We start from the raw sequence: 23,970 nt of genomic DNA on the forward strand, positions 1-23,970 counted from the left end.
ATACGAAGTAACTTTCATTTGGTTGAAGCGCTGAATAGATCCTGGGCGAAAAGGTCTCAGAAACGGCCACACTAAAGTCGATCACAGATAGCGTGCATCAATATCATGTCGTACCTTGTTCCATGGCTTGCTTTCTTCAACAAGAAGGTCGAGAAAAGTGGTCGCGGCAACCAAAATATACTTTCCAATGTCAAGTGTTCGACAAAAAGAATCTTAGGGATACTTCTACATCTTATTAAATGCTGGATCCATGGTTTTGTTTCTGACTCTCATGATGAATTAAGAAGACATCACAGCTCTTACCAAGGAAATCAAGGAAAGCCTTATCACTGCCGGTAGATACCGGTCACACATTACTGTAATCTCTTCATTGTTGGCTTTCCAACGTTGCTCGCTCAATCTGGAGTAAAACTTTCGCCAAATTGAGAAAGGACACATCATTGTCAAATCATTGCTTCGTATTGACTAACGAATACTTACTTTCGCCCGCATGATTCCGGATATCACTATACACCAAACACAATCAAAAGAGTATTAGACGCGAACTCGACGAGATTATCAATTTGTGCGCCTTTCGATTTTGATGATACCCGACCGTACAGTACATCAACTGGGGTTCACCGCTGTTATCCACCCGCTCGAAATTGAGCTGTTACATCAATTTGTGCCGCAGCAATAGCCAGCAGCAATCATCTCTCCGATCTGTGACCAAGGGCAAGCAAGATGTGGCGAGACAAGGTAAATAACCATACATTCGATCGTTACTCATCTGTTGATCGCAGCTATGGTATCGGTGTATGATTGAATGTTGTGTCCGATGATTTACGAAAGAGTGATTTCGAAGCGACCAACGACGTGCCTTCGTCAAAATCCTCTTGCATATTTTAGTCCATATCTTACATCTCTACTCTGAATAGAGCTAGGATGGCTCGAAATCATTAATCTTGGGAGGGCGTGTCCTCGTGATTCACCTAAATGCGCTTCCCCGGCTGCAGCAGGTGCATACATCCAAGGCTTCAAGCGACCGGTGCCGCATTGTTTTGTTGCAACCGGACGCACGTTACAATTCTTTAGCCGCCAAGGATGGATAGGAGATTTTCTAATCTTACTACTAGACCAAATCGATTGCGTAAGCACCCTCTTATATAAATCAGTACTAATGTCTATTATACCTCCATCGTGCATTTCGAACTTGCTTATCATCTTTCATTCTTTGAATCACCTTTATAGGCCGGCGATGAAGTAGGAAACGGGAGAGAGAAATGCCAGATATTGAATTCGAAGGTATCATTGGATACTTAGACCACATCTAGTAGCATCGGAAAGCTGTGTCACTGGAGCACTTGGATGAGATGATCCACTTGCGTCTGCTAGACGGTGCTCGCCACTCTCTTTTACCGTCCAGCGTATGTTTCATCGTTGTGAACAGTGGAGTCCTGAACCGAGGTAGCACCAACTCGATGTGGAAACACTCTTCCTATTGGTCAGAGTTAGACGAATAAGATCATCCGCTTGGGAGGTCAATTGAGCCGACGGTGTGCAGTGTATCATTTGGCGCGGAGAATGCGTATCCTACCGAATAAGAGCCTGGATCCTTGGCTATACAACTTTCATTTTATCACAACGCATTCATCTCGCCTCCTTTCTATCCGTCTGACCTGCCATTGATACATGACCCATCATCCATGAATTGAAATACCAGTTAACTGTATTTTTTGGCCTTCAACTTTATTCGGTTGCCTAAATGCGCAAGATGGACGCGATGCGGGCGTTATAGGCTTTTGCAAGCAAGCTGCAACAGGCCTGCATGTAAGAAATTAGTGCCCTGAAAACGACGGAACTTGCGAAGGCGCGAGGCGGATGGGACAGGATAACCTTATCAAAGCACGGGCGTCGAGGTAGGAATTATCACTTGATGGACTAAAAGCCTCATGATCCATGGTGTTGTGAAAATGTGAAAGTATACTCGAGTAAGCAAGCAAGCAAGCGTCCCGACCGCGGGATCCGGGATAATCTTCGTGATAAGATATTGGGAATAGATTTGGGATGGGAAGGATACCTAGGTAGGTGTAGTATATGTGAAGTGACTTTAAAGTTTATGTTTTTAATTTGTTGTTTAAAAAGTATCATTCATGCAATCACCATGCAATCCAATATCATTCATCGAAAATCAAACATTTCACAGGTTTCAAGTGAAATATTAGAAAAGCTTCTCTACGAACGGATTTAAAATGCAAAATTCACACCATGTGTAATTTTAAGATTAGCGCTGAAAGGCCTGTCTAAGCGCCCATTTTTTTTTTGTTCATGTTTTAGGAATGACTTCTAAGCGCTGAGGACATTTGGGTTTTCACTCTCAGCATATTGTTTATTTTGTATTGTACACGTTTGATACTCGATGCAATGATTGCATTATTATGTTTATGGTAATGAATATGCCAATGAAAGGCAAGACCGTTGTATAGTTTGTACATCGGACTTCTTACATCATTGTCCAATCCTTCTTGTCACACATTTGCGTCCTTTTCCCTCATTCCTTTGTTCCTCCGGGGGAAAGTATTTGAACATCCTACGAATACGCTTGATTTTGAGTTTGGGGTTGAGGTGTAGAATGTGGAGGTATTGTAAATAGTGGAAGATGGTAGGCACTATTTAAAACGGGCGTATTAAAGTAGGTACACAGAGACATACACATATATATCTGTATACATGTGCAATTTTGGGTATCATCAGCCAGACCAGCGTCTCAGCATTTATATCATACCCTCTCGATGTTTAATCCTCTAATCATTCGTTCATGAATCTCATCACCGCCTTGCAAATTCATGTATTCAATTATCTTCTCTTTACCTTTCCTCAGGGATCTACATTTACCTATTTGCCGCAATTATGAACCATATAACCCTGTGAAATATGTAAATCAGTTTGCCCGCTCTAGAAACCTAAAACAGTGAGCCATCGATTTCTCACGTTTCTGCGAAGTATTTTTGAGCACTTTATTTTTGGAAAAGGCTGGATCGTTCTACTTGTTCATTGCTTTTTTGGACATTTTGATATTTCCCAGATGCATGAGTCGGTCGCGAGATTCTATTGGTTAGTGCTTCTTCTTTCTTTCAATAGACCCATCATTCTAGGTACGAAAGCGTCTATCTCGTGGTTATTCAACATGTCTTCCGCATTTTAGCTTCGTCAGCTTCGTCATCCTTCACAAACCCTCAATAGATCTCTCGGAGATTAAGATTGAGAGTTGGGATTAGACTTATCCTCGCCCATCATGCATTGATGATTATTGAAGTTCTTCTATTCAACCGTCCCAAAGGACGAGATAAATCCTTCTCCATCTAAAAATAATCCATGTACATCCCAGGCGGAACACTGAAAAGGTCGAAAAATGAAACGTACGGCGGTAGACCCATACCTCGTAGATCATCATAAACGAGAATGGACATCCGGACATCAGAATTAGCATTAAGGATTACGATCCTAGTTGAGCAAGCAGATATAAGTGCCGAGATCTGAGATGTTATTTGCGGGCGCGAATAGACAGGGGAGAGGGAAGGAGATTTTATGTACGTGCGCGGCGTGGCGTCTATGTATTGACATTTGCATATATTGGATCTTCACGTATGGAGTATTTATAAATACATGGATGGTTATATATCTTATGATAGCAATATATCTACGTCATATTTGGAGCACGCACAGGCAAGTTACGAATCCCGAGAGCCAAAGATGGAGATGGCACATACTTTCTTGATAAGCTTCTATCAAGCTGAATTCACTCTATTCGCTGCCATGGCCATTTACTCCGTAGAGTCCGTGGAATAGAAAGTCACTGAGTGGACGGTACGAGAAATGTACAATTAAGGCACTGGCTCAGGGATCTTGGTGCAGTCAAGTGACGTGACAGGTGATGGTACGCAGGGATGGGAGGAATGTATAAAGAGCAGATGCGGATGAGTGGCACGGTAGATGAGGCACAGGAGATGCCAAGTACGAAGGTCGCGGGGATAAGAATAAGAATTAGGATGGGATGCAAGGGTGTGGCACAGGAGGGGTGCGAAATGATGTTTTCGGGTACTTCGGTGGGTATGTTCGGATGGGCACCTACTACCTAGGTCATTAGTAGATGGTAATAGATTCAATCTCATGTGTTTATTATTGAGAGATAAAAGATATCATAGGGTGTTGCTTGGATATCTGCTCATTGCATGGATGGCAGGATGCAGGATGCTTGGATGACTGCGATACCGAAACGCTAGCAAGCTTACCGTTATATGTCGTTCAGACGCGCATGCTATGTCCTAAATCCGAAACACAATTCCGAGGCCAGGGCACTGGGATAGGAAACGGAAATAGACCTCCCTTTTGATCGCGGCGATGATGGATGGATATGATAGCGATGAGAGAGGATATGAAAGATTACGCATAGTACATAAAGTACACAAGTGTGCCAGTCTTGATGGGGAAGATCGCATGGTGAGTAATGCCAGATGAGATAGCATAGTAAGTTCCCAGTATTCTATCCACTCGATGATATTCCATGATTCCATCTATCAGTGTCTCTAGCCATAATCCAAAGCTCCGTTAACGTCCACCACACCTTCCAAATTCTAACAAGCAACCAAACAACTCACAAATCCCTCAAAACTAACCCCCAACCCTCAATTCCCCTCCTGACAAACCCGTCAGACCCCTCACCTCTCCTCGGAACCGCCGATACAATACAATCCATGCTAACCCTCGGAACAACATCAACGTCAAGTAATCACAACGCGTGTGATCCATTTACTACATACGGGTGCCTTGCACCCACGCACCTGGGCACCGGCCAGAAACGTGGTAAATAAGGTAAGGGTAAGATGCGTATTGGTCATCGCCATCCAAGTGTTGGTTTTTTTTTGTTATCAAACGGTGTTTGTGCATGTACGTATGGTTTGTTACTTATGGTATTTAGAGATGATTTGATGAGAGGAGATGAGTGAGCGAGACTTGTGTATGGATGTCGTTATGTTATGTTAAGCGGGTTTGGGTTCGGAGTTTGCAGTTGCTGGATGGTGTGTTGTTTATTTATTTACTTACTTACTTACTCTACCCGATACTGTATGTACACCCCTACCCCGCGCCGAATTCTGTCGCAAACGGTAGAGCCATCGTGTTGGTACCGTTGCTTCGCAAGAATTTCTCTCTTGATTTTGATTTGGGTTTGGGTTTGTGGATGCGTGTATGTATGTATGTATATATGGATTGGGATTGAATTGAGATGAGGATTACTAATAATAAACTAGTAGCTAATAAACTAATAAACTAATAACGTAGTTTATCAGTGTATACATTATATCAATATATACACCACTTTTACCTTAATTTACATTCTTCAATTTTAATATACAATTTGTCAACTATTTATTATATAATCGAATAATAAAAAAGAAAGAATACTCTTAATTATTGAAAATATTAAAAAAAACAAAAAACTTTTAATTCGAAAGATTACTAAACTATATAATATTATATATATATAATACTTATTTAAAGAATAAATAGAACAACTTTTGTAATTGAATTTTAATTATAAAATTTAAAATTTATTAAAGTAGAAGAGTAAGTAATTATTTTATATATTCTTGATATAAATTTAAAAGGGTTTCTTTTTAAATTTAAAGAGATAGAAGATATAATGAATTATACTTTTAAATTAAAAAAAGGAAAATTTACTGAAAAGCTTTAAATATATTGATTTATAAAACGATATAAAAAATTAAAGATATGTTTTAATTATATTTATAACTTTCAAAAAGTTTTTTATAAAAATCCTAAACTCTTTAAAAAATAGTTTCGATTAATTATAAATATATAAATAAAATATAGCATTTTAGATAGAGATTTTTATAATTTCGATAAAATAGACTTTATAATAGGAATTATATATGTAGTAATGATTATTACTAATACTAAGAGATATAGTAGAAGTAAATCAGTACAATTAGACAATTGAGAATGAACTATAATAATAATATATAGAAATAAAGAGAATAAAATTATTCCCTTATTTTTAGTAGTTCAAGAATAGATTTATCTTTTTAATTAATATATTGAAACTAATTTTCCTACAAATTGGACTATTAAATCTATATTTAATAAATGAATGAACAATAAGATAAGTTTAGAATAATTAAAACATTTTGTTAAGTATATTAAGAATTAAAGAAAGAGTAAATATTGAATGTTAGTATTGAATAAGTATAAAATTATAAATTAATAGCTTTTTAAGTATATTATAAAAAGAATAATATTATATATTTATATTTATTATTATATTCAAGTTATTTAATTCAATTATTTAATACTAATTATTTTAACAATCTAAAATGTTTATATGATAATTAAATTAATAAATTAATTAAGGTATATATTAATTATATTTTAAAGATTGAATTTTTTATAGCTTTTAAAACTATATATAAGAAATCAATCACTTTTTAGAATATAAAATTAGAATTTCAAGGAATAGGTTTAATTTTATTTAATCTTGAAATCATATTCTTGAAATTAGATATTCGAATTCATATATTTATCTTCTCCTTTTTTAATTTAGATTAATGAATCTTTCAAACTCCTTATAATCTAATTAAAGCTCTTTCTTAATTAATATTAATTAAATCTCGAATAACTTGTTATTAATCAAGCTTATTTATATTTATATTTAAGATTGTATTAACTTTAGTTAAAAATATAGAATAATGAACTTATGAAAATATACTTTTGAATATAGAAATTTGTATACTTCGAGTAACAAATAAGATATTAAATAAATATTAATGTATGAAAAAAACCTAATTATATTAAGGAGGAGTACTTATTAAATAAGAAGCTTTTAAAATATTATTTTAATAAGAGATTGATATTCAGATTTAATATAATAAACATCAAAAAGAGAGTAAATTCAATAAGGAAGTATCTTTTATTTAATATTGTAATAAATATAGAAAGATAGGTTATAATACAAGAATCTATTAAAATAATATAATAGATTTTAGATTGTTAAATTCTAAATAGTTTTAATCAATTAATTTAATTATTATTGAATAATATGGATTTGAAAGTGTAAATTGAGGTAAAAGTGGTGTATGTACTAATATGATGTATGTACTAATAAACTACGTTAAACTAATAAACTAATAAACTAATAAACTAATAAACTAATAAACTAATAAACTAATAAACTAATAAACTAATAAACTAATAAACTAATAAACTAATAAACTAATAAGCCAACTAACAAACATAACTGTTGATATAACTTATTAATAACATAACATGCACATGAAACCCCTGTAAACTAAAACCAAAATTAAACGTTCTCGAACTCGAAGTGGGAAGAAACTAAATTACAAGGGCTCAATGGATTGCTGTATACGAGTTGGAGGGCGCTATCTACATGTGTAGGAGAGACCGCGGTAGCTTGTCGTGTTTGTATTCTGGTTTTTTAAATGAGAATTCAGATTGAGAGTGAGATGGAGGATTGATCGACGAATCAGAGAGGAGCCAAAGGCTCGGGACCAACGGTTGGATATTGGCGTCATGGCATGATATGACATGATTGAGTCACGATAAAGTGTGATCTGCTTCGGTGAGCGCGAGGGGTATAGTTATTGTTATTATCTCGTGGGTAAAACGTGGAGAGTTAGAGGGGGAATTTTGGTGCGTTTTGCTGAGTGCGGATGGGTCGGGAGGGGAGGGGGGAGGGGTTGATGGGGGGCTGGGAGTGGTTGTTTGTGTATAGATCATGTATCGGCGTTTCCGAGTGAGAGATGTCAATGTTAATGTGAGGTTGGATGATGGTGAGCGGCTTAGTTACTGGGTCAAGGGCTTCGAATGACAAGTTAGAGGGTGGTTTGTTTGCGGGTTGGATGTGCGAAGGGCTTTGGGCTTAGGATTCTTTGGATTCTTTAAACTGAGGGACTTGGGGTTGGTAATTCTATTGGCTGGAATTTGGCGGGTTTTTGTCAGAAGGTGTAGTGCTTTTGAGAGGCGGGATGAGATTTGTTAGATATGTGTTGGGTTGCTTTTTATATCCACAAGCGGATGGCTCTGTATTGATACTTGTTTACTTGGTAGAGGAAGACTACTATGATTATGACCCCGCAACATTTATTTCGGGATTTCAGTCGTCTTCAAAATCTACATCATAGCTTTGAAGTTTAGATACTATTACTACTCCTAATGAACACCCATACGATCACCAAATCACATATTCCTCTACTTATTCGTCAACCCGATACATCCATCCCAAAAATCCACACAGTATCCAATACCCCGAATTCGCAAGGTGTCCCTCTCTCTTTCTTCCCTCCATCCACCATTCCATCAAACTCAACTCTCTTAGCACATCTCTACCATATATAACCATAACCCCTCATTCCAGCTCTCCGGCTCTGGATTCCTACCCATCCATCCATAGATTTGGTCAAGAATTGTGCTACCAACTATCTATGCGCAGGATAAAATAAAATCTCTGCGATGAACTCGGTAACCAATCTTTGTTTTTATTACAGCACTTTCTTTCCTATACTACTCTTTTGTTTATACCAATGAGCAGTCTACCACGTGGAAACTTGGGAAACTGATGTCACATGTTAGATAGAGGGTTTGCTAATCTCCAATACATATCACATTTCATCCGCACCCCTTTTCCATCTTTAGGAATATTAAACGAGATTTTTGTATCTGATATCAATCATTAACGAGTAAGTAAAGAATCAATAGAAATTTTCTGGAACATAAATCATAGCGTTGCCTAAACGCCTACACTGGGGCTTGGCAGCGCGAAGCGAAGTGGTCAGCGAGCTTGGAAGGGTGACGTGTTACTGGGTGGTGATATTATGGTAGCGAGATGGCCTGAGATTGGTGGGTTTGGAATCTATTTGGGGGATCAAGGGGGGAACTTTCGGGATGAATTGGTAAGGTGATTGTGAGGTTGATCGGTAAGGTTGTCAAATGATGAGGAGAGGGGGGTTTCGGTAGTTGGGGTTCCCCCCTTTTGATGTGTTTTCGTTTTGAGGGAGTGGAATTATGTTTAAGTTTGGCTTCTTGGAGATTTTAAAGATAAATACTGTTATAATATCGTAATTCTGTTGTGATGTGATTTTCTTCGATTGATGTTAATTATCGCTATCACTTCCGTATGCAAGTCTATAGTAATATACTTTGACTTAATTGCTACCAATCTTCATTGTCACTTTCGCATGTAAGTTTATACTATAGTTACCTTTATATTATCTTTGCGAATGCCCACATATTCCCTTCATTCTCCCCATTCCTTGTATATACTCAGCATTCCTCTTCAAATAAGCTCGCAGCCTTTATTGCAGATTGGGCATTGTCCTCTCTAACACTTGTGAGACTGATTCTTCGTTGTTGTTTTTTTAGTGTTTAGAGTAAGAACTATAGCTTCACGGTGGGATTATAAGGCCTTGCGGAGGAAAACTCCACCTTGAGAAGCCGACAAGAGCGCTCTACCTTGGTAGATGATTCACTGGCTCTGTCATGTGCTTGGTGTTGATGCATATTCAAATTCTTGATTCACTTCCGAGTACCGAATCAGCATTTAGTTATGGGCATAAAAAGTCGCGGTCAGACACTTAAAGATATTCTATTAAAGCTTATAAGTAGATAGAAGGAAATCTCAAAAAGGTCATGAATCGGCACTCCTTGAAAATATCAAGATTGTTGGGTCGTTGGATTGGTGTCTGTCAGCTTTCAGTTACCATCTCATATCAAGTTGATATGTCGTCGATGCTGCAGGATATGATATCTTGTCCAACGGATAACTACTTTATCGTCCGATTCATACTTTCCATCTGGTCCCGTCTTCCGAACAATCATCTTCACAATTTAGGGTTATTCTTGTCTTTTATTGCGGATTCATCCCATTCTCTCATTCTTTTCTGAAAACATAGTTTTACAGATAGAAATATTATATCTCCTCTGATCAATCATGTAATCGTATAGATGCTTCAATACTTTACAGAACCAAACTCCTCTCTATTTCCGAAGTTCTTTTTGAAAAGAGACAGGATTCAAATTGGTAGCTGATTTGCCTCGTGAATCTATCATTTTTCGTCTTCCCGGAGTTGCTGACCATTCTTCTCTGTAGGCATAGGCTTGGATTGTATGTAGATATACTTATTAGATGATCAGTCAAGCTGGGAGCGGGGGTGATGAAGTAAGTGCGGATCAACGACAACTCACAGTCGGTACGGAGTGAATGGCACTATAGGATGGAATTATAAGTATGATCTCTATATAATGTATCGGAACAAGATGCTCCACTTCGAGTCTGCAACAGACACGAGTCTGAGAAGATAGCCACCATGGTCTTCAACGCGTCTGGGTCTGGGCCTTTTTTTTTAACCTTGCATTGATACCTCTGACAATACAAAAAGTGCGAACCATAGGAGACCTCCGCTTTTACATGTTGACAAATATGTTTTGAGAATACAACAATACATCATCGTTTAATATTACTCGTCATTATTTGAATGTTTCTTTTTGAATCATCTCGCTGTCATCTTTCCCTCGTCGTATCTTTCATCACAGACTTCGTATTATCATCCCAGCATTATTTTTCTACATTTCTACTAAGTTCCATTGTCTCTTCTTTTCCCCGAGCACTGCTAGAATATAGCTCTTTCCTCTTTCCTTCCCCTTGCTTGGAGTATAATCCCACTGTACCTAGCTGATGGTGACATTCCTTAAGTTCTTGCGACGAGTTGTATATGAAGACTAGAAATTGAATAACCTCAATCGCATTTTCGAAACAGAACGCGGGGTACAAGAGATAGTTAATGGAGAGTTTGATGAGTGAATTTCGTAAATGGGCTTGATGTACGATGCGAATCTTGAGTTGTGATGTACTCGCATCCTATTGGAGGTGGAAAGTAAAGAAGAAAATCATGTGATTCAATTGCGAACTCTTATTCGTGTTCATTTCCGCTTCCAGGAGTGGCCATCGTCATTAGAAATCGAAGTTCTGACATAAACAAGTCATTCTAGAAACTTGATGTTCCACTTCCTAAAGCCGGAGAGAAGAGGGAATGGTGATATTGCTGAGCAACTTTCAAAGGCTCAATGTTTCTACTGCCTTTCCCTTGCTCTTCCATTGCCTATCGGGACGAGGAGTTACACCAATCTATCACCGAACTTCTGTCCCAATCGGAGAGCACTGGCAACACGAATCTAAATTGAGCTCTTTATTTCACAGTGTGAACGCCGACCCATACTAGCAATGCTTCGTGCGCAAAGTGGTAGTACTCGGTGACATCACCATCCTAGCTTCCTTCAATCCTCATCACTGGAACTACAGATCCACCATACAAGATGATATGCAACCCACAACACGAAGCATTGTTCAAACCTCTATAACTGTCTTCAAGCTGTATGCAACAAGGATGTGGAGAAGGATGTGGAACAATAGGAAGACGACTTGATGAAGCTTCCAACGTTTTTGCTATACTAGTGATAGACGTGAATGAGAATTCATTTGCATGAACGAAACCAGTTTTTCTCGCATAGTTGTAAATATTGTCGTTAGTATTAGTATGACAAATGGAAAACGTATCGTGATGACTCAGTCCACGGGTATCTATGATTGAAAAATCGACATGTTCTCGGTGAGAATCATAAGCTCGTCGTATGTGCCCTAGAAAACGTTTTCAGACCCATAGGCTGATGGTTCAAGTCAGTGCTGAGAGAACCATGTATAATATTGACCATTGGATGTTTTGTGCCATAATTTAAGCAGTATTATGGCGTGCTACCTTGACTTAAAGATGAATTGTAAAGACTCTTTTTTGTTTGTTGGATCCTTTTGACAGTCCACTTGTTTTTGAAAATGGCAGGACTGGAAAGAAACTTGAGATTCTTCATTGATGCAAGTACTGGATTCGGCTTTAGACTGGGAATTATAGTCCATAACTCTCTGGATGTGTACCTAAGACCCTGTGGGTGCAGTAACGAGTAACTCCGAATCCGTCGCCGATTGAATGATAGGGGTCTCTGAGGGTGGGATCGTAGACTTAATGGCGGTGGTGTTCGAACCGGCTGCGACATCACTACTTATATATGAGCAACAGCCTCGAAATTCTGAGATTTTTAAGAAACAGAAATATAGCTAGCTACCTTTGACTTGTGCGGTGCCCTTTTGATGCACTAACTCCGACTGCAATCCCGATGATCACGCATACAACCATGAGAAAAACACTAACAACCATCACCACCGTCTTTCTGAGAACTCCAAAGATCCTTTTGCCTTCGATTTGAATAGGTCTGGATTTGTCGTAAACTTCTAGCCCCGCTCCATTGTATGGGGTTTGGTTTCTAGTTGAATATGCCACCTGTTTATGCAAGACTGGTTAGCATTCAGTTCTTGAGATTTGAATCTCAAATACTCACGGTAGTAAATTGCGCTTCATCGGCTTCTAACGTTGCCCATGGTTGCGTCATTTTGAACGATCTTGTTACTCCGCGATGTTGAAGTTTGGAGCCGAAAAGTACCCAGTCTTTGAAGTCACAATCTATAAGTTATGATACAAATCAAGATACCATTGATCAGGAACTATCGTGACGCGGATGAAGAACAACAAACTGATTACGTCTTAAAGATTGTGACAAGACAACTTTATGTGCCGCAGCCCCCAAATGCCAAGTCTCTTCTGGGGTAGTACTAAAGGGTCTGATGCGTCTCGGCTATTTATCTGATTGGTGAAAGATGTGATATAATCTCTTAGACGACCAATGAGGACGATTCCTTGGAGTAAAGTAAGCCAAGATCCAAACATCCTTTTTTTGATGGAGACCCAATTGTGTTTTCCAATCATCGATCTTTGACAGAATGATTATGTGGTAAAAAGCAATACCAAGAAAAGACACAAGACTTTGGATTAAACAATTATTGCCTGCCTGATTCTGTTCGATCTACAAGCTGGCAATTAATCTTGTATTGATTTAGATACCACGAAAATCTCCAATGATACATCGGATAAAGTTTATGAGTAAACTCGACGTCGCAACAGGGTTGTCAACCACCCCTGTTGAAGTTCACCAGGATTTCGAACTACAAGATCGTCTAATTTACCCCGGATTGATGCGAAATCACCGATTCCAACTATAATTCATCATGGTCTCATACCTTAGATATCCATCTGCTATTGATAAGGAAGAAGTTTCTACGAGGAACCTAATTAAAATTAAAGGAGGCATTCACGATTCCTCTTTCTTAGGAGCAACAAATCTAAAATCACGCTCTTTTATTAGCAGGCCAAGAGGATTACTTGCTGTTTTCGAGAAAATATTAGGTTGACGACGCATGTTGGTGAGGTTATCAATACTTAATGATATGAATCTTCTCATTCACTTCTTGAAATCTTACTTTAGGTCAAGACTGCGCTTATTTACCTCATTGTGCATACGAAAAGAAACTCTTGACATTCACAGATCCCAGGGATCTTTTCTTCTAGCTGCTTTACATAAGGCATCCCTCAGTCTAGTTCCACATCCTATGAACAAATCTTGCAAACTCCAACGAAGAGATGCAAGCGCCCGATCGAATCAAAATGGCCGGATTGAGACTCATTATGTGAATGGGCTTGCCGGGTTTGAGAGAGAGGGAAGCAGTAGGGTGCCTAGGAGGTGTAATAAAAAGAAGGATGGCACAGTACATAACAGCAGAGTATATCAAAGCAAAGCTGAGCTCCGATGGGGATTATCAGATCAAGGAAATGTTCTTCACCTTACAGTCAAGTCAATCGTCAATCACTTAAGTTATTATGCATTGAGGTGTATGACACACTCGTCATCTCTTAGACCAGGAAACATCTAAACGGACCTCCGGCAGATTTTGGAGCATAATTTGGCTTGCTTGTGATGGAAGAATAGGTAAAGGGCAAGAAGAAACGTAGCAGTAAGAAAATGGAAGGAGATAAATCGATAACTAGTAGTACACAATGAAAATTTACCAGCATGATATAAGAAAAGTATCGAGTACTGTGGTTTCAGATGGAATGAGAGCTTAATCACGCAATAATTAATACCAAATAAAAGACAACCAAACTCCCCGTCAGACTGAAAACTTTCAGATGATATCCAAACACATCAGCACTACTATGACCTATCACTATTGACGAAAATAAGTTCTGCACTTGTATAACCCTAAGTTGTCGACACTGTCGGTGATTAGATCATATGCCTGAGAAGGTGCTATAGTAGCTTTCTTTGGTACTATACTGCCTCTAACTCATCGATTGTCTATGTGTTTATATAGGTATCTGTAGATGAGCATAGATTTGATGTTGATGTTTGGCGTAGAGGGAAAAAGGCGAGGAGGGGTAAGGATTATCGATTCGCTAATATAGACATGCAACGGGTTTATTTACTTCATTATGTGGAGATACAGTACTGCAAATCTATCACCTAGATTATAATCACCTCCATGCCAGCAGGTAGAGCTATCCAGTTCACCCACCCACATTCCTCCCCTTTCCCCTCCCCTTGACCAGCACCGAGTTCCCAACTTCCCCACCATAAATAAACTCTCTTCCTTCCTGTCATTTTATCCTCAAAGATATCACGAGCCGCACATAGAAATAGAGCAGGGTGATGCAGTCAAATTTCAAGAATTGCCATCTCTCTCGCTGAATCAGCTGTACGGCTTTCTTGTATAGGCAATGAAAAGAATGTAAGAAATACCGAGGATATGAGAGAGGCGAAGACTAAATCCTAAATGATAATAAAAGCAGATGAAGATACCACCAGCATGAAGTTGATATATAAGTGACAACAAAACCATGAGTGAAAATGTCCTGACAACAAAAAATAAGACTCGAAGTCGATCGCTGTTACTAGAACTTGATCAACACCGCCATATTATTATGGACATTTCAGCTCCTGCCACCAAGCTCTTGCTGTGTTGCTTCTCTTTCTAGTATGTCAAGAGTTTCCGGGTGCAATTCTCGCACGTAGTATGAAGTTCATATGAATTCTACATCTTATGTGAATAGTATAGGATCTTGTATATCTCCGTCCTGAAGTTTATGAAGCGAATTAACATTGATGCTTCGCTTCTTCAAGACAAAAACAACTTGTAACTCATTCATTCACTCATGTGACCTTCCATTACCAGGATTCCTCTCGTTCTCTTCTCCTCTTCTCTTTCCTTGACTCATCCACTACTAGTGGCATCTAATTCACCTTCGATCCTTCTCCTCTCCTCTCCTCCTCTTCTCTATCCTCATCCACCTCCCCTTATAAATAAAGCTACTTCCCAGATTTCCAATCGTTCTATATCGATTCTTATAGAAAGCTAGATGAACGACCTTTCATTCTAATTCCCAATTCCTATTCGAAGGAATGGTTTTCGAAAACCCCCTGTCTACGTGAGTATATACCGCAGATAAAACATAATATTAAGAAAAACCCAAAAGAAATATTCTTCAATGATTGCTACCATTTTTTACAATCAACAGTAGAAAAAAACAATCACAACAACAAAAAAGCCCCAAACAAAAAATATAACCCCAAATACTAATACCCTTTCCACATCCCATACTCCCATTTATACTACCTCCTCCCATCCCCATATTTCCGTCCCGCAGGGCACTCCTTACCACAACTTCACTAGCTTGTTTCTTTGGAAACAGGTCATCAAGAAAACAAGAATCATCCTCTCATTTTATAGATCCCCATCTGGGCTTGAGTTTCCATAAAGACTATTCAATATTCACTAAGTCTTTGCAGTTGTTCACATCTCCGCCCACTCTCCTCTCTACCTCTGCTCCAGAGAGAGAAAGTGGGATAAGAAGATCCAACCAACCTCCTCGGACTTCTACTTCCAGACCTGTGGGATCATAAAGAAAATCGAGATCATCCCTATACAGAACTGCAATATCCAAGAATCACAACTTGTGATCTCTCGTAGTGACTCGTGCTGACATTCTCGTGATAACAGAGAAAACAAAGGGTAGAATAGGGGAAGGAAGATTAGAGTATTCGTATCATCAATCTATCCGCTTGGATATATCTCCAACATCCAATCTTTTCCATCTATTCTCTTCACCCACCTCCCTGATCTCTTCTCTCCAAAGTTCAAAAGAAGAAATTACTATATATACATCTAGACCCCCCATCGTCCCCTTCTTGAAATGCTCCTAATCCCCAAAGCAGAACCTGATCCAAATCACATCTAACATCTTCTCACACACGCGATGAATAGTCCCAAAGAATAAGATGCCAAAATCTCACGACACCAATCAAACGTCGCCATGATGAACAGAGCAAGAACCAGGGAAACTCGAGAAACAAGACCCCCGCCAGAAACAAAAATAAGAACACACACATCCCCATCTTCATCCCCAAACCCATCTCATCATTTCCCAATCTTTCCCCCCCCCCACACACACGGAACCTTTCTTTGAATCCTCTCCCAAGAACCCCAACTTGTAGATGGTATAATATAATATAGTATATCGTGTCATTCAATCACTACTCCCTCATACTCTAATCTATCCTCTAAAACTCCAGCCAATCCCTCGAAATTCCTACCCCTAATCGTATCTCAAGCCTCAACACCTCAACACCTCATCTCAACACCTCACCTCAACACCCCCTCACAAACCCCCTCACAAACCCCACCATATTTCTCTTCTCAAATTCAGTTTAAGCAAAGAGGCAAGAGAAAGTCAGCATAAAGACTATGAATAAGATACACGAGAGAGTTTAATCAGACTTAAAGTTCGAGTAACGAAAGAGATTATATGAGTCTTTATCACAGACGTTAAGTAGAAGGAGACGCGACAAGAATAAAGAAGATATACACAGAGTTGAGGTGGAAAGTTTGTGTGAGACTTTGTAACAGATTTAAATCGTAGCGTTTGCTGCGGGCGTGGAGCGAAAGGAATTGAGAAGAAAGAAGAAAGGAAGAAGAGAAAGAGGATACAGATTTCAATATAAAAACCATCAAATGGCGAGAAGTGAACTATTCAATACTGACAAAGAAAAACAATATATGCATACATATGCTTACCCCTGACCCATCTTATAACAAGTGAAGATATAAAGACCCGTCTATTTTCTATAGTCCCGTGGGTAAGAGATCCATATATACATTTTACTTTTCTACTTCCATCTCCCATTAAAGAGATATGATATGATATGATATAACATAACATAATAACCACCCAGCACCCCAAACTATTTTACACTGGTACAGCTTTTATTTCTACTCCCTATTGATGAGCAGCTGGGAGAGATTCCAAGTATCTATCTATCTATTTATACAACCATACTCAATATGGGGTTTAAGTATGATACCTAGACAAGTTACTATTATATTATTTATGAAAGGAATAACTTAGTTGGTATATAGTATCTAATCCAACGGAAGGAGTTTCCGGGGTTGAAGTTTGAGTTTGAGTTTGAATTTCAGTGTGAGTTTGAGTTTATGGATGAGGAAGGGGGACGAGGAGAGGAAGTGAGGAGTGGGAATGAGGGAGAGAAGGACGGGGATGAGGGATGAGGGAGTATTAGGTGGTAGATGAGAGTGAGATAGGAGGGAAGATGAGATGTATGAGGAGAGAGATAAGAGAGGTAGATAAAAGATGATAGATGAGAGAGTCAGATATAAGGCGACATGAGTGATGATATCAGCTGAATGTTTGACAACAGGAATATGAGAGAATCTAGTGATTTCAGTAACGAGTATCCGACACCGGATAAATCTCATTTGCCAAGCAAGAGTAATTGCCTACGTATGTATATACAATTGAAGAAACATGTAATCTCACAACAGCCAATTAGAATAATTGCGGTAAATAGCAATAGAGGAAAATTATGATAGAATCATGAATCGATCCCTCTGATATGGGAAGAAAAAAAAAAGAAAGAAACAACTCTCCTACCCTCCCTCATGGCTTTAACCGATATCAACAACCGCGACTCCAGCCCGAATTTTTTTCTAGCTATGAAGCAATCCCCATCCCATCTTCATCCCCATCCTCATCACACAGCGATCTACACCCATCTATCCCAAGATCCCCAACCCGATTATCGGGAGCAATCCGTCATCTATGATTTCACATACAAAAGAGCCAAGAGCGAGCATTACAAATTCAACACTGAACAGTGGCAATCCTATACCTATCTAAGAACGACTATAACCCCGATTTTAGCACACGGTTTGTTCCATAAAGATCGACTTGTGAAGTTGTCATTCTCGAACTTTCAACGTTGAGCAGCTACATCATAGAAAGAAAAGCCGGTATGGTATCATTGGTATGTAAATGATCAACATCAATACCAATACCAACACCGTTACTCTCCAAACATCTGACGTACGTCTTCCCAAGTCCCCACAAACAGGTGCAAGAGAGAAAAAAAAATTCTTTCTCCTGGAATGATTCTTCCAGATTCCGAAGAAGATATGCACTGTCATGCAGCCTTGCAGTAGGGCTTACACTAGGGCATCACTAGCTCGCATCCGGATATCCACAATGAACCCTCATCAAGTTCCATAAGGCCGACACTTGACAATTTAGCATTCGGTGAGCAGATTTCTAGTGTTGGGCCCCCTTGGATGGTGAAAATCTGGTAATTCTAGACCGAGTAGTTCATGTGCCATGTGGCTATTGGGCTAAATGTCGAAACGTACCCCACCCCTCAAGCCGTTTCAATGGCACAATCGATGATCTGATCGATAACCTAATTGATAAGCTACTAGTGGTTACCCGACAGGACAATGTACGGAGTAAAGTAAATACTAACCAGACGCTACGCACTACGTGGACAACTTGTATGTATGCGGAAACAAAGCTTGAATCCGAATGGTGAGCGAGATTGTCGGGTCCAAGGTACTTTCCTCTAGACTCCATTCCATCATGCTGTACTATGCAAGCAAGAAAATTCTTGGAAAGTTCGGAAACTTCCGCGTTCACATACTCCGTAGAGAATCCAAACAATTCCAATTTTCACCCAAGAAATCCGAGCATCTTCCACATTTGTGCTAGGTAACCTCAAATATGCATCTTGTGCATCTAACTTCCAGTAACTTATACATTACGTATATTCCATTCCATTCCTAAGATCCTAAGACTACCTAGGTAATAGACGCCTACTAGACTTCTACTCTAGTCCAAGCCATGAATCTCGTAATGATACTGAGTACTCACGGTACAGTAGATATTTTGGGAAATTGCTCGTAAGGACAGAAAAAGGTTTCGATATCACCAAAAGCTTGAAATCCAAAGTGGAAGAATGCGCGGGAAAGAGAGGTGGCGGAGTTAAGCTTTCAAGGATGATAGGATGGATGGAGAGGATCTTTTTTGGTTCTGCACTCAGTGCACTGATGAGATGAAAGTCTGAGAAGATTTTCTCGTACCTAACATTAGCAACGGATCGGATAATATCCGGGCCTGTGCGAGCTTTGCCAATGTATGTATCACATGATTTGCATGGAGATATTTTGAGATGGGATTGGATTGTTGGATGAGTAAGGCTTAAGGCACGGTTGCGAATAATGTTGTGATTGTGATTAATGAGTTTACCATGGATGAAAGTTTGTAAATGGAGTTTGCTTATGCTTGAGAATGCTGTTGTGATCGATATGTGAGTCTCGTCTCATGTTTCCACGTGATATTACTAGTTGGTGTTTGCCATGAAGTTTCTTTTCCGCGCGGTCTTGACCATTCGACCACCGATGAAACCAATCGGTGTCAGGAGCAGCACGAGCGGTGTTACTTACCGTCTTGCTCCAAGACGGCAGAGTAGTTTTGATATACAGCCGGACAGTCTGGTTGCATATTCCGGGGCAGTCGTGGACCAGTCGATTGAGAGAGGAGAATGGGGGACATGGATTGATTGATCTGACGGACTCCGTATACGCAGGTAGCTCTTCGGATATTCACATGTTCTCAGTTCTGGGCATCGTAAAAAGTATGGCTTTCGTGGGCCATGGCAGAGCAGGACAAGAAACACACAAGCCGTCAATTTCCATTGATGTTTCTCCGCGTCGTATTTGGGAAATCAGACCAGATCAGATGAGAAAGAAACGGAGCTTGCAATTGAGCCTTGACGACTCACGAGAGAGAACTGTTTCAAACCCCTTATCTTAGACTCGAAATACAATGTTCATCCATTGAAGGCTTTGAAGGAAGATAATCCTACGCAGAGGTCCATTCGCAATCAAAGTAAGGTTTTACCATCCAGAAATAAAGTTATGGCTGTGTTCATCCCAATCTACTTTGATGATTATGCAAGGTACCCGATCTGAGATTATTGTTATTCTCGTGGATGATACGAGGAGTGAGAATACTGCCGGCACATTGATTGACTGACTGAAAGATGACGATGGCTTCAATATGAATCAAATTGTCAATCATGACGATAACCCGAGAAACAAATTGAAGAGAAACAAGTCATCTCCCGCGAATTTTGAACCCCTGATGCGGTTTTTATCGATAATCAAAATGTTGATAACACGGACATGTGTGGAATGGGGGGAAGGGTAGTTGGTGGCTTCACAACACTTTGATAGGGCTTTGAACTTTTGAGGAAAGTCATCTTCACATACTGTAAGACCTCTCTCGGGAGATTCGGGAGTTGTTTGAAGTTTGAACGGAAAACATGGCGTTATGTATTGGATGAATCGAGTGAATGAGATGAATTGAATGATTTGGATAAATTCGCATATGGGCATCACATCACCACACCACTCATTGACGTTACCAACCACTTTACGATTGATACGGAGCACTAATGAAAAAGTTCTCGATTCGTTCCTTGATACACTTCCACTCTATCGGGGATGCAGATGGATGCAGATGGATGCAGATGCAGGTATGAAAAGTCTGATGGAAGGATTGATTATCTTAGGTAGGCTAGATGCTAGGTACCTATGTAACTATGCATAATAAGTTTGCATGCGTGGATTCTTCTTTTCGTAAACTGTACGTCTGCATAAAAAGATTTGATTGATTGATTGATTGATGATTGATTGATTGAGTCGTGACAACTCAGCTCATGGAAACGCGTTGCGTGCAGTTGGCTGGCGTTTTAGCTTGAACTGGCCATGCGATGCTATTTTACCTTTTCATCATGCAGGGGAGATCACACCTAGAACATCATACACACACATATGCTTCTCACGAAAGTAGTCAGGATTCCAGGTCGAGGCGGATAACGATATATAATTGGATGGGATTGATGAAACGGGATATTTCGTGCCTGGCTAAGCCTTTTTACGACCAAATATCTGGGTCATGTTGTTATCCTATTGGAGTACATCTTGGACGGTTGTATCACCAACGGACCGCTCCCTCTGTACAGAAGAGGGGATTTTTCAGGGGCAATTGCCTAATCAATAAAAAGTTGTACCTGGCTGACTCTTGTATTTTGCCTGGACGAGTAGTAGCATCTACGGAGTGCCGACTGATTGACTGACTGAGCCTTGGGAAAAAGTTGGGTCCAATGAGTGAAAATGGAGAAGAAATGAAAATCATCATGGGAATCAGTATCTCGGGGATTTTCTGGTGTTGATATTGAGCGACTAATGTAAAACATGAAAGAAAAAAGAAATTGTCATGTTATATCGTGGTATGTGAGGAATACCTATGCTGAGCCTCCCTCCATCGAGGGACATTCCTAAGGGTTGTCATGTCGCTAGTCAAGGGCCATGTCCTTCATGCCAATACAGAGTAGTGTGTAGTGCCGCTCATGGAAACCAAAGGTATGAACCAGTGTCGAGCCAGTGTCCAGTGTCCAGTGTCCAGTCTGTGAGTCTGTGAGTCTGTCAAATCAGACTTCAGTGGAAGCGATTGAACTGGAATGAGTTAAACTGCGGCCTAATAAGTATTTAGTAATCCTAGATCCATATTTGAGAGAGAGGAGAAAAAAAAGAAAGAAAAAAAAGGTAAAGAATTTGAATAAAACTTTGACATTTAATTGGTTCATTTCATGATCCTTGAGAATATTATTACATTACCTAGAGAAACAAAATGATGATACTCATACAATCCAATTTCACCACATGGTCCATATCGTATCTAGCTGATGTTAAAGCTCTCAGTCTCTCTGTTTCCCACACATCCCCGACCACACCTGCCCCAAGTTCCAAGATCCACTTATTAATTGGTCAATCACGGCTTAGATATATCCTTGTCGATCCACTCTTTTCCCTTCCTTCCCTCGTGTTTTCCTCTGAATCACTATCACGTTCACTAACCTATTGTGGTAAGTCGGTCCTTAGCATAATTTACACAACTCTGAATAAGTTATTATTATTATTATTATTATTATTCATCAGCACATCTCCTTCTCTCTCACTCACTCTCTCTTTCATACATAATAAATACATAATACATTACATAACACTCACTCACTCATTCACTCACTCACCCACTTCTTCTCATTCCTTTTCAAACATCTCAAAATCTCAAAATCTCAAATTTGATCAGTATCTGTCAATCCTTCAGAATACTACATTACACTCCTTCTTCCCTTTCTAAAAACAACAGCCAGCCTGTTCAACTCTACCCACTCACTGCAAGTCAGCTTGAAGCCTTCTTAAAGAATCCATATCCCTCCACAACCACATCACGGTCAATCAAAACATCTTCTCACTTCCACATTCTTTCCTTCAGCCCTACTCACCATCGAGAAATATCAGCTTTCTCACTCCTTCCTTTGAACGATCGATATCAAATCATTGAAATTGCAAGTCATTTTCACATCACACTCCCTCGAGGCTTCAGTTGAATTTCAAACTTGACTTTTGGTTTCCAAGATTCAATCCAAAGATACCCATACCCAATAAACAATCTCTCACGAACAATAAAACAAACAAATCACCGTCAAAATGAAGTACACCACTGCTATCCTTTCTGGTCTCTTGGCCGCTACCGTTGTAGCTCAACCCCACGCCCGTCATCAACATGCTGCCAGACACGAAAAGCGAGATGTTGAATGGGTTACAGAACTCGAAATGGTCACCGAGACTATTGATTATACTACCACCGTCTGGGTTTCTTCGGGCGAAATAGCTGCCGCAACCAGCAGCGCCGCTCCATCTGTTACTCCTACAACTTTGGCAACCAAGCCAAAGTCATCTGCCGCTTCTTCTACTTATATTCCAAAGTCTACTGCCGCAGCCAGCAGCTCTGAAGGAGCTGTTCTCAACCAACAACCAAGTTCCTCATATGTCGCGCCCTCTTCTTCCTCCGTCGTTTCCGTCGCTGCTCCATCCACTACTTCCGAGGTTGTAGTCCCAACCACTTCTTCTACCTCCATCGCACCAGTTCCAACCACCTCCAGCGCCGCACCAATCGTGGTCCCAACTACCTCTAGTATCGCGCCAGTTGTCGTCCCATCCTCAACTAGCATCGCACCAGTTGTCTCCTCAGTCTCGAGCGTTGTTGCCCCAGTCGTTTCCTCAGTCTCGAGCGTTGTTGCCCCAGTCTCAAGCATTGTTGCTCCAGTCTATGTTGCGCCCTCAACCAGCGCGGCTGCCCCAGCATCAACCACTGCTGCATCAGGCTCTTCTGGATCTAGCTCTGGAGTCTGCCCCCCCGGCTCTCCTTGTTCTGGAGATATCACTTTCTACGAAGCCGGTCTCGGAGCTTGTGGAATCACTACTGATGGATCCAGCTTCGCAGGTGTTGCTCTTCCAGTTGGCCTCATGGGCTCCCTTTCCAACAGCAACCCATACTGTGGAAAGACAATCACCATCAATTGTACCTCCACTGGTAAGACCACTCAAGCAACTGTCATCGATAAGTGCATGGGATGTGAGGGTAACTCCATTGATCTCACCAACTTCGCATTTGATCAACTTGCCGAAGAAGCTGTCGGCCGTACTAAAGCCACTTGGTACTTCAACGAATAAATCATCCAATCCCTATTTTCTCGACTTTCACAACTTTGATA

At 39.9% G+C, this 23,970-nt stretch overlaps 3 protein-coding genes across 3 annotated transcripts; 2 read left to right on the top strand and 1 right to left on the bottom strand.

Moving 5' to 3' along the window:
- Positions 1-11,995: 11,995 nt before the first annotated feature.
- EAF01_005723 (uncharacterized protein) lies at positions 11,996-12,507 on the bottom strand (the record flags this gene model as incomplete). The annotated part of the gene is made up of 3 exons (XM_038913977.1): positions 11,996-12,116; positions 12,184-12,398; positions 12,457-12,507. The coding sequence occupies 3 exons, from the start codon at positions 12,505-12,507 to the stop codon at positions 11,996-11,998; spliced, it is 387 nt and encodes a 128-aa protein (XP_038770426.1).
- Positions 12,508-19,705: 7,198 nt separating this feature from the next.
- Positions 19,706-19,912, top strand: EAF01_005724 (uncharacterized protein; the record flags this gene model as incomplete). The annotated part of the gene is made up of 1 exon (XM_038913978.1): positions 19,706-19,912. The coding sequence occupies one exon, from the start codon at positions 19,706-19,708 to the stop codon at positions 19,910-19,912; it is 207 nt and encodes a 68-aa protein (XP_038770427.1).
- A 2,991-nt stretch (positions 19,913-22,903) lies between these two features.
- Positions 22,904-23,929, top strand: EAF01_005725 (uncharacterized protein; the record flags this gene model as incomplete). The annotated part of the gene is made up of 1 exon (XM_038913979.1): positions 22,904-23,929. The coding sequence occupies one exon, from the start codon at positions 22,904-22,906 to the stop codon at positions 23,927-23,929; it is 1,026 nt and encodes a 341-aa protein (XP_038770428.1).
- Positions 23,930-23,970: the final 41 nt, after the last annotated feature.

This window comes from Botrytis porri (genome assembly GCF_014898465.1).
Source record: "Botrytis porri strain MUCL 3234 chromosome Unknown BPOR_007, whole genome shotgun sequence".
Lineage (NCBI taxonomy): Eukaryota > Fungi > Ascomycota > Leotiomycetes > Helotiales > Sclerotiniaceae > Botrytis > Botrytis porri.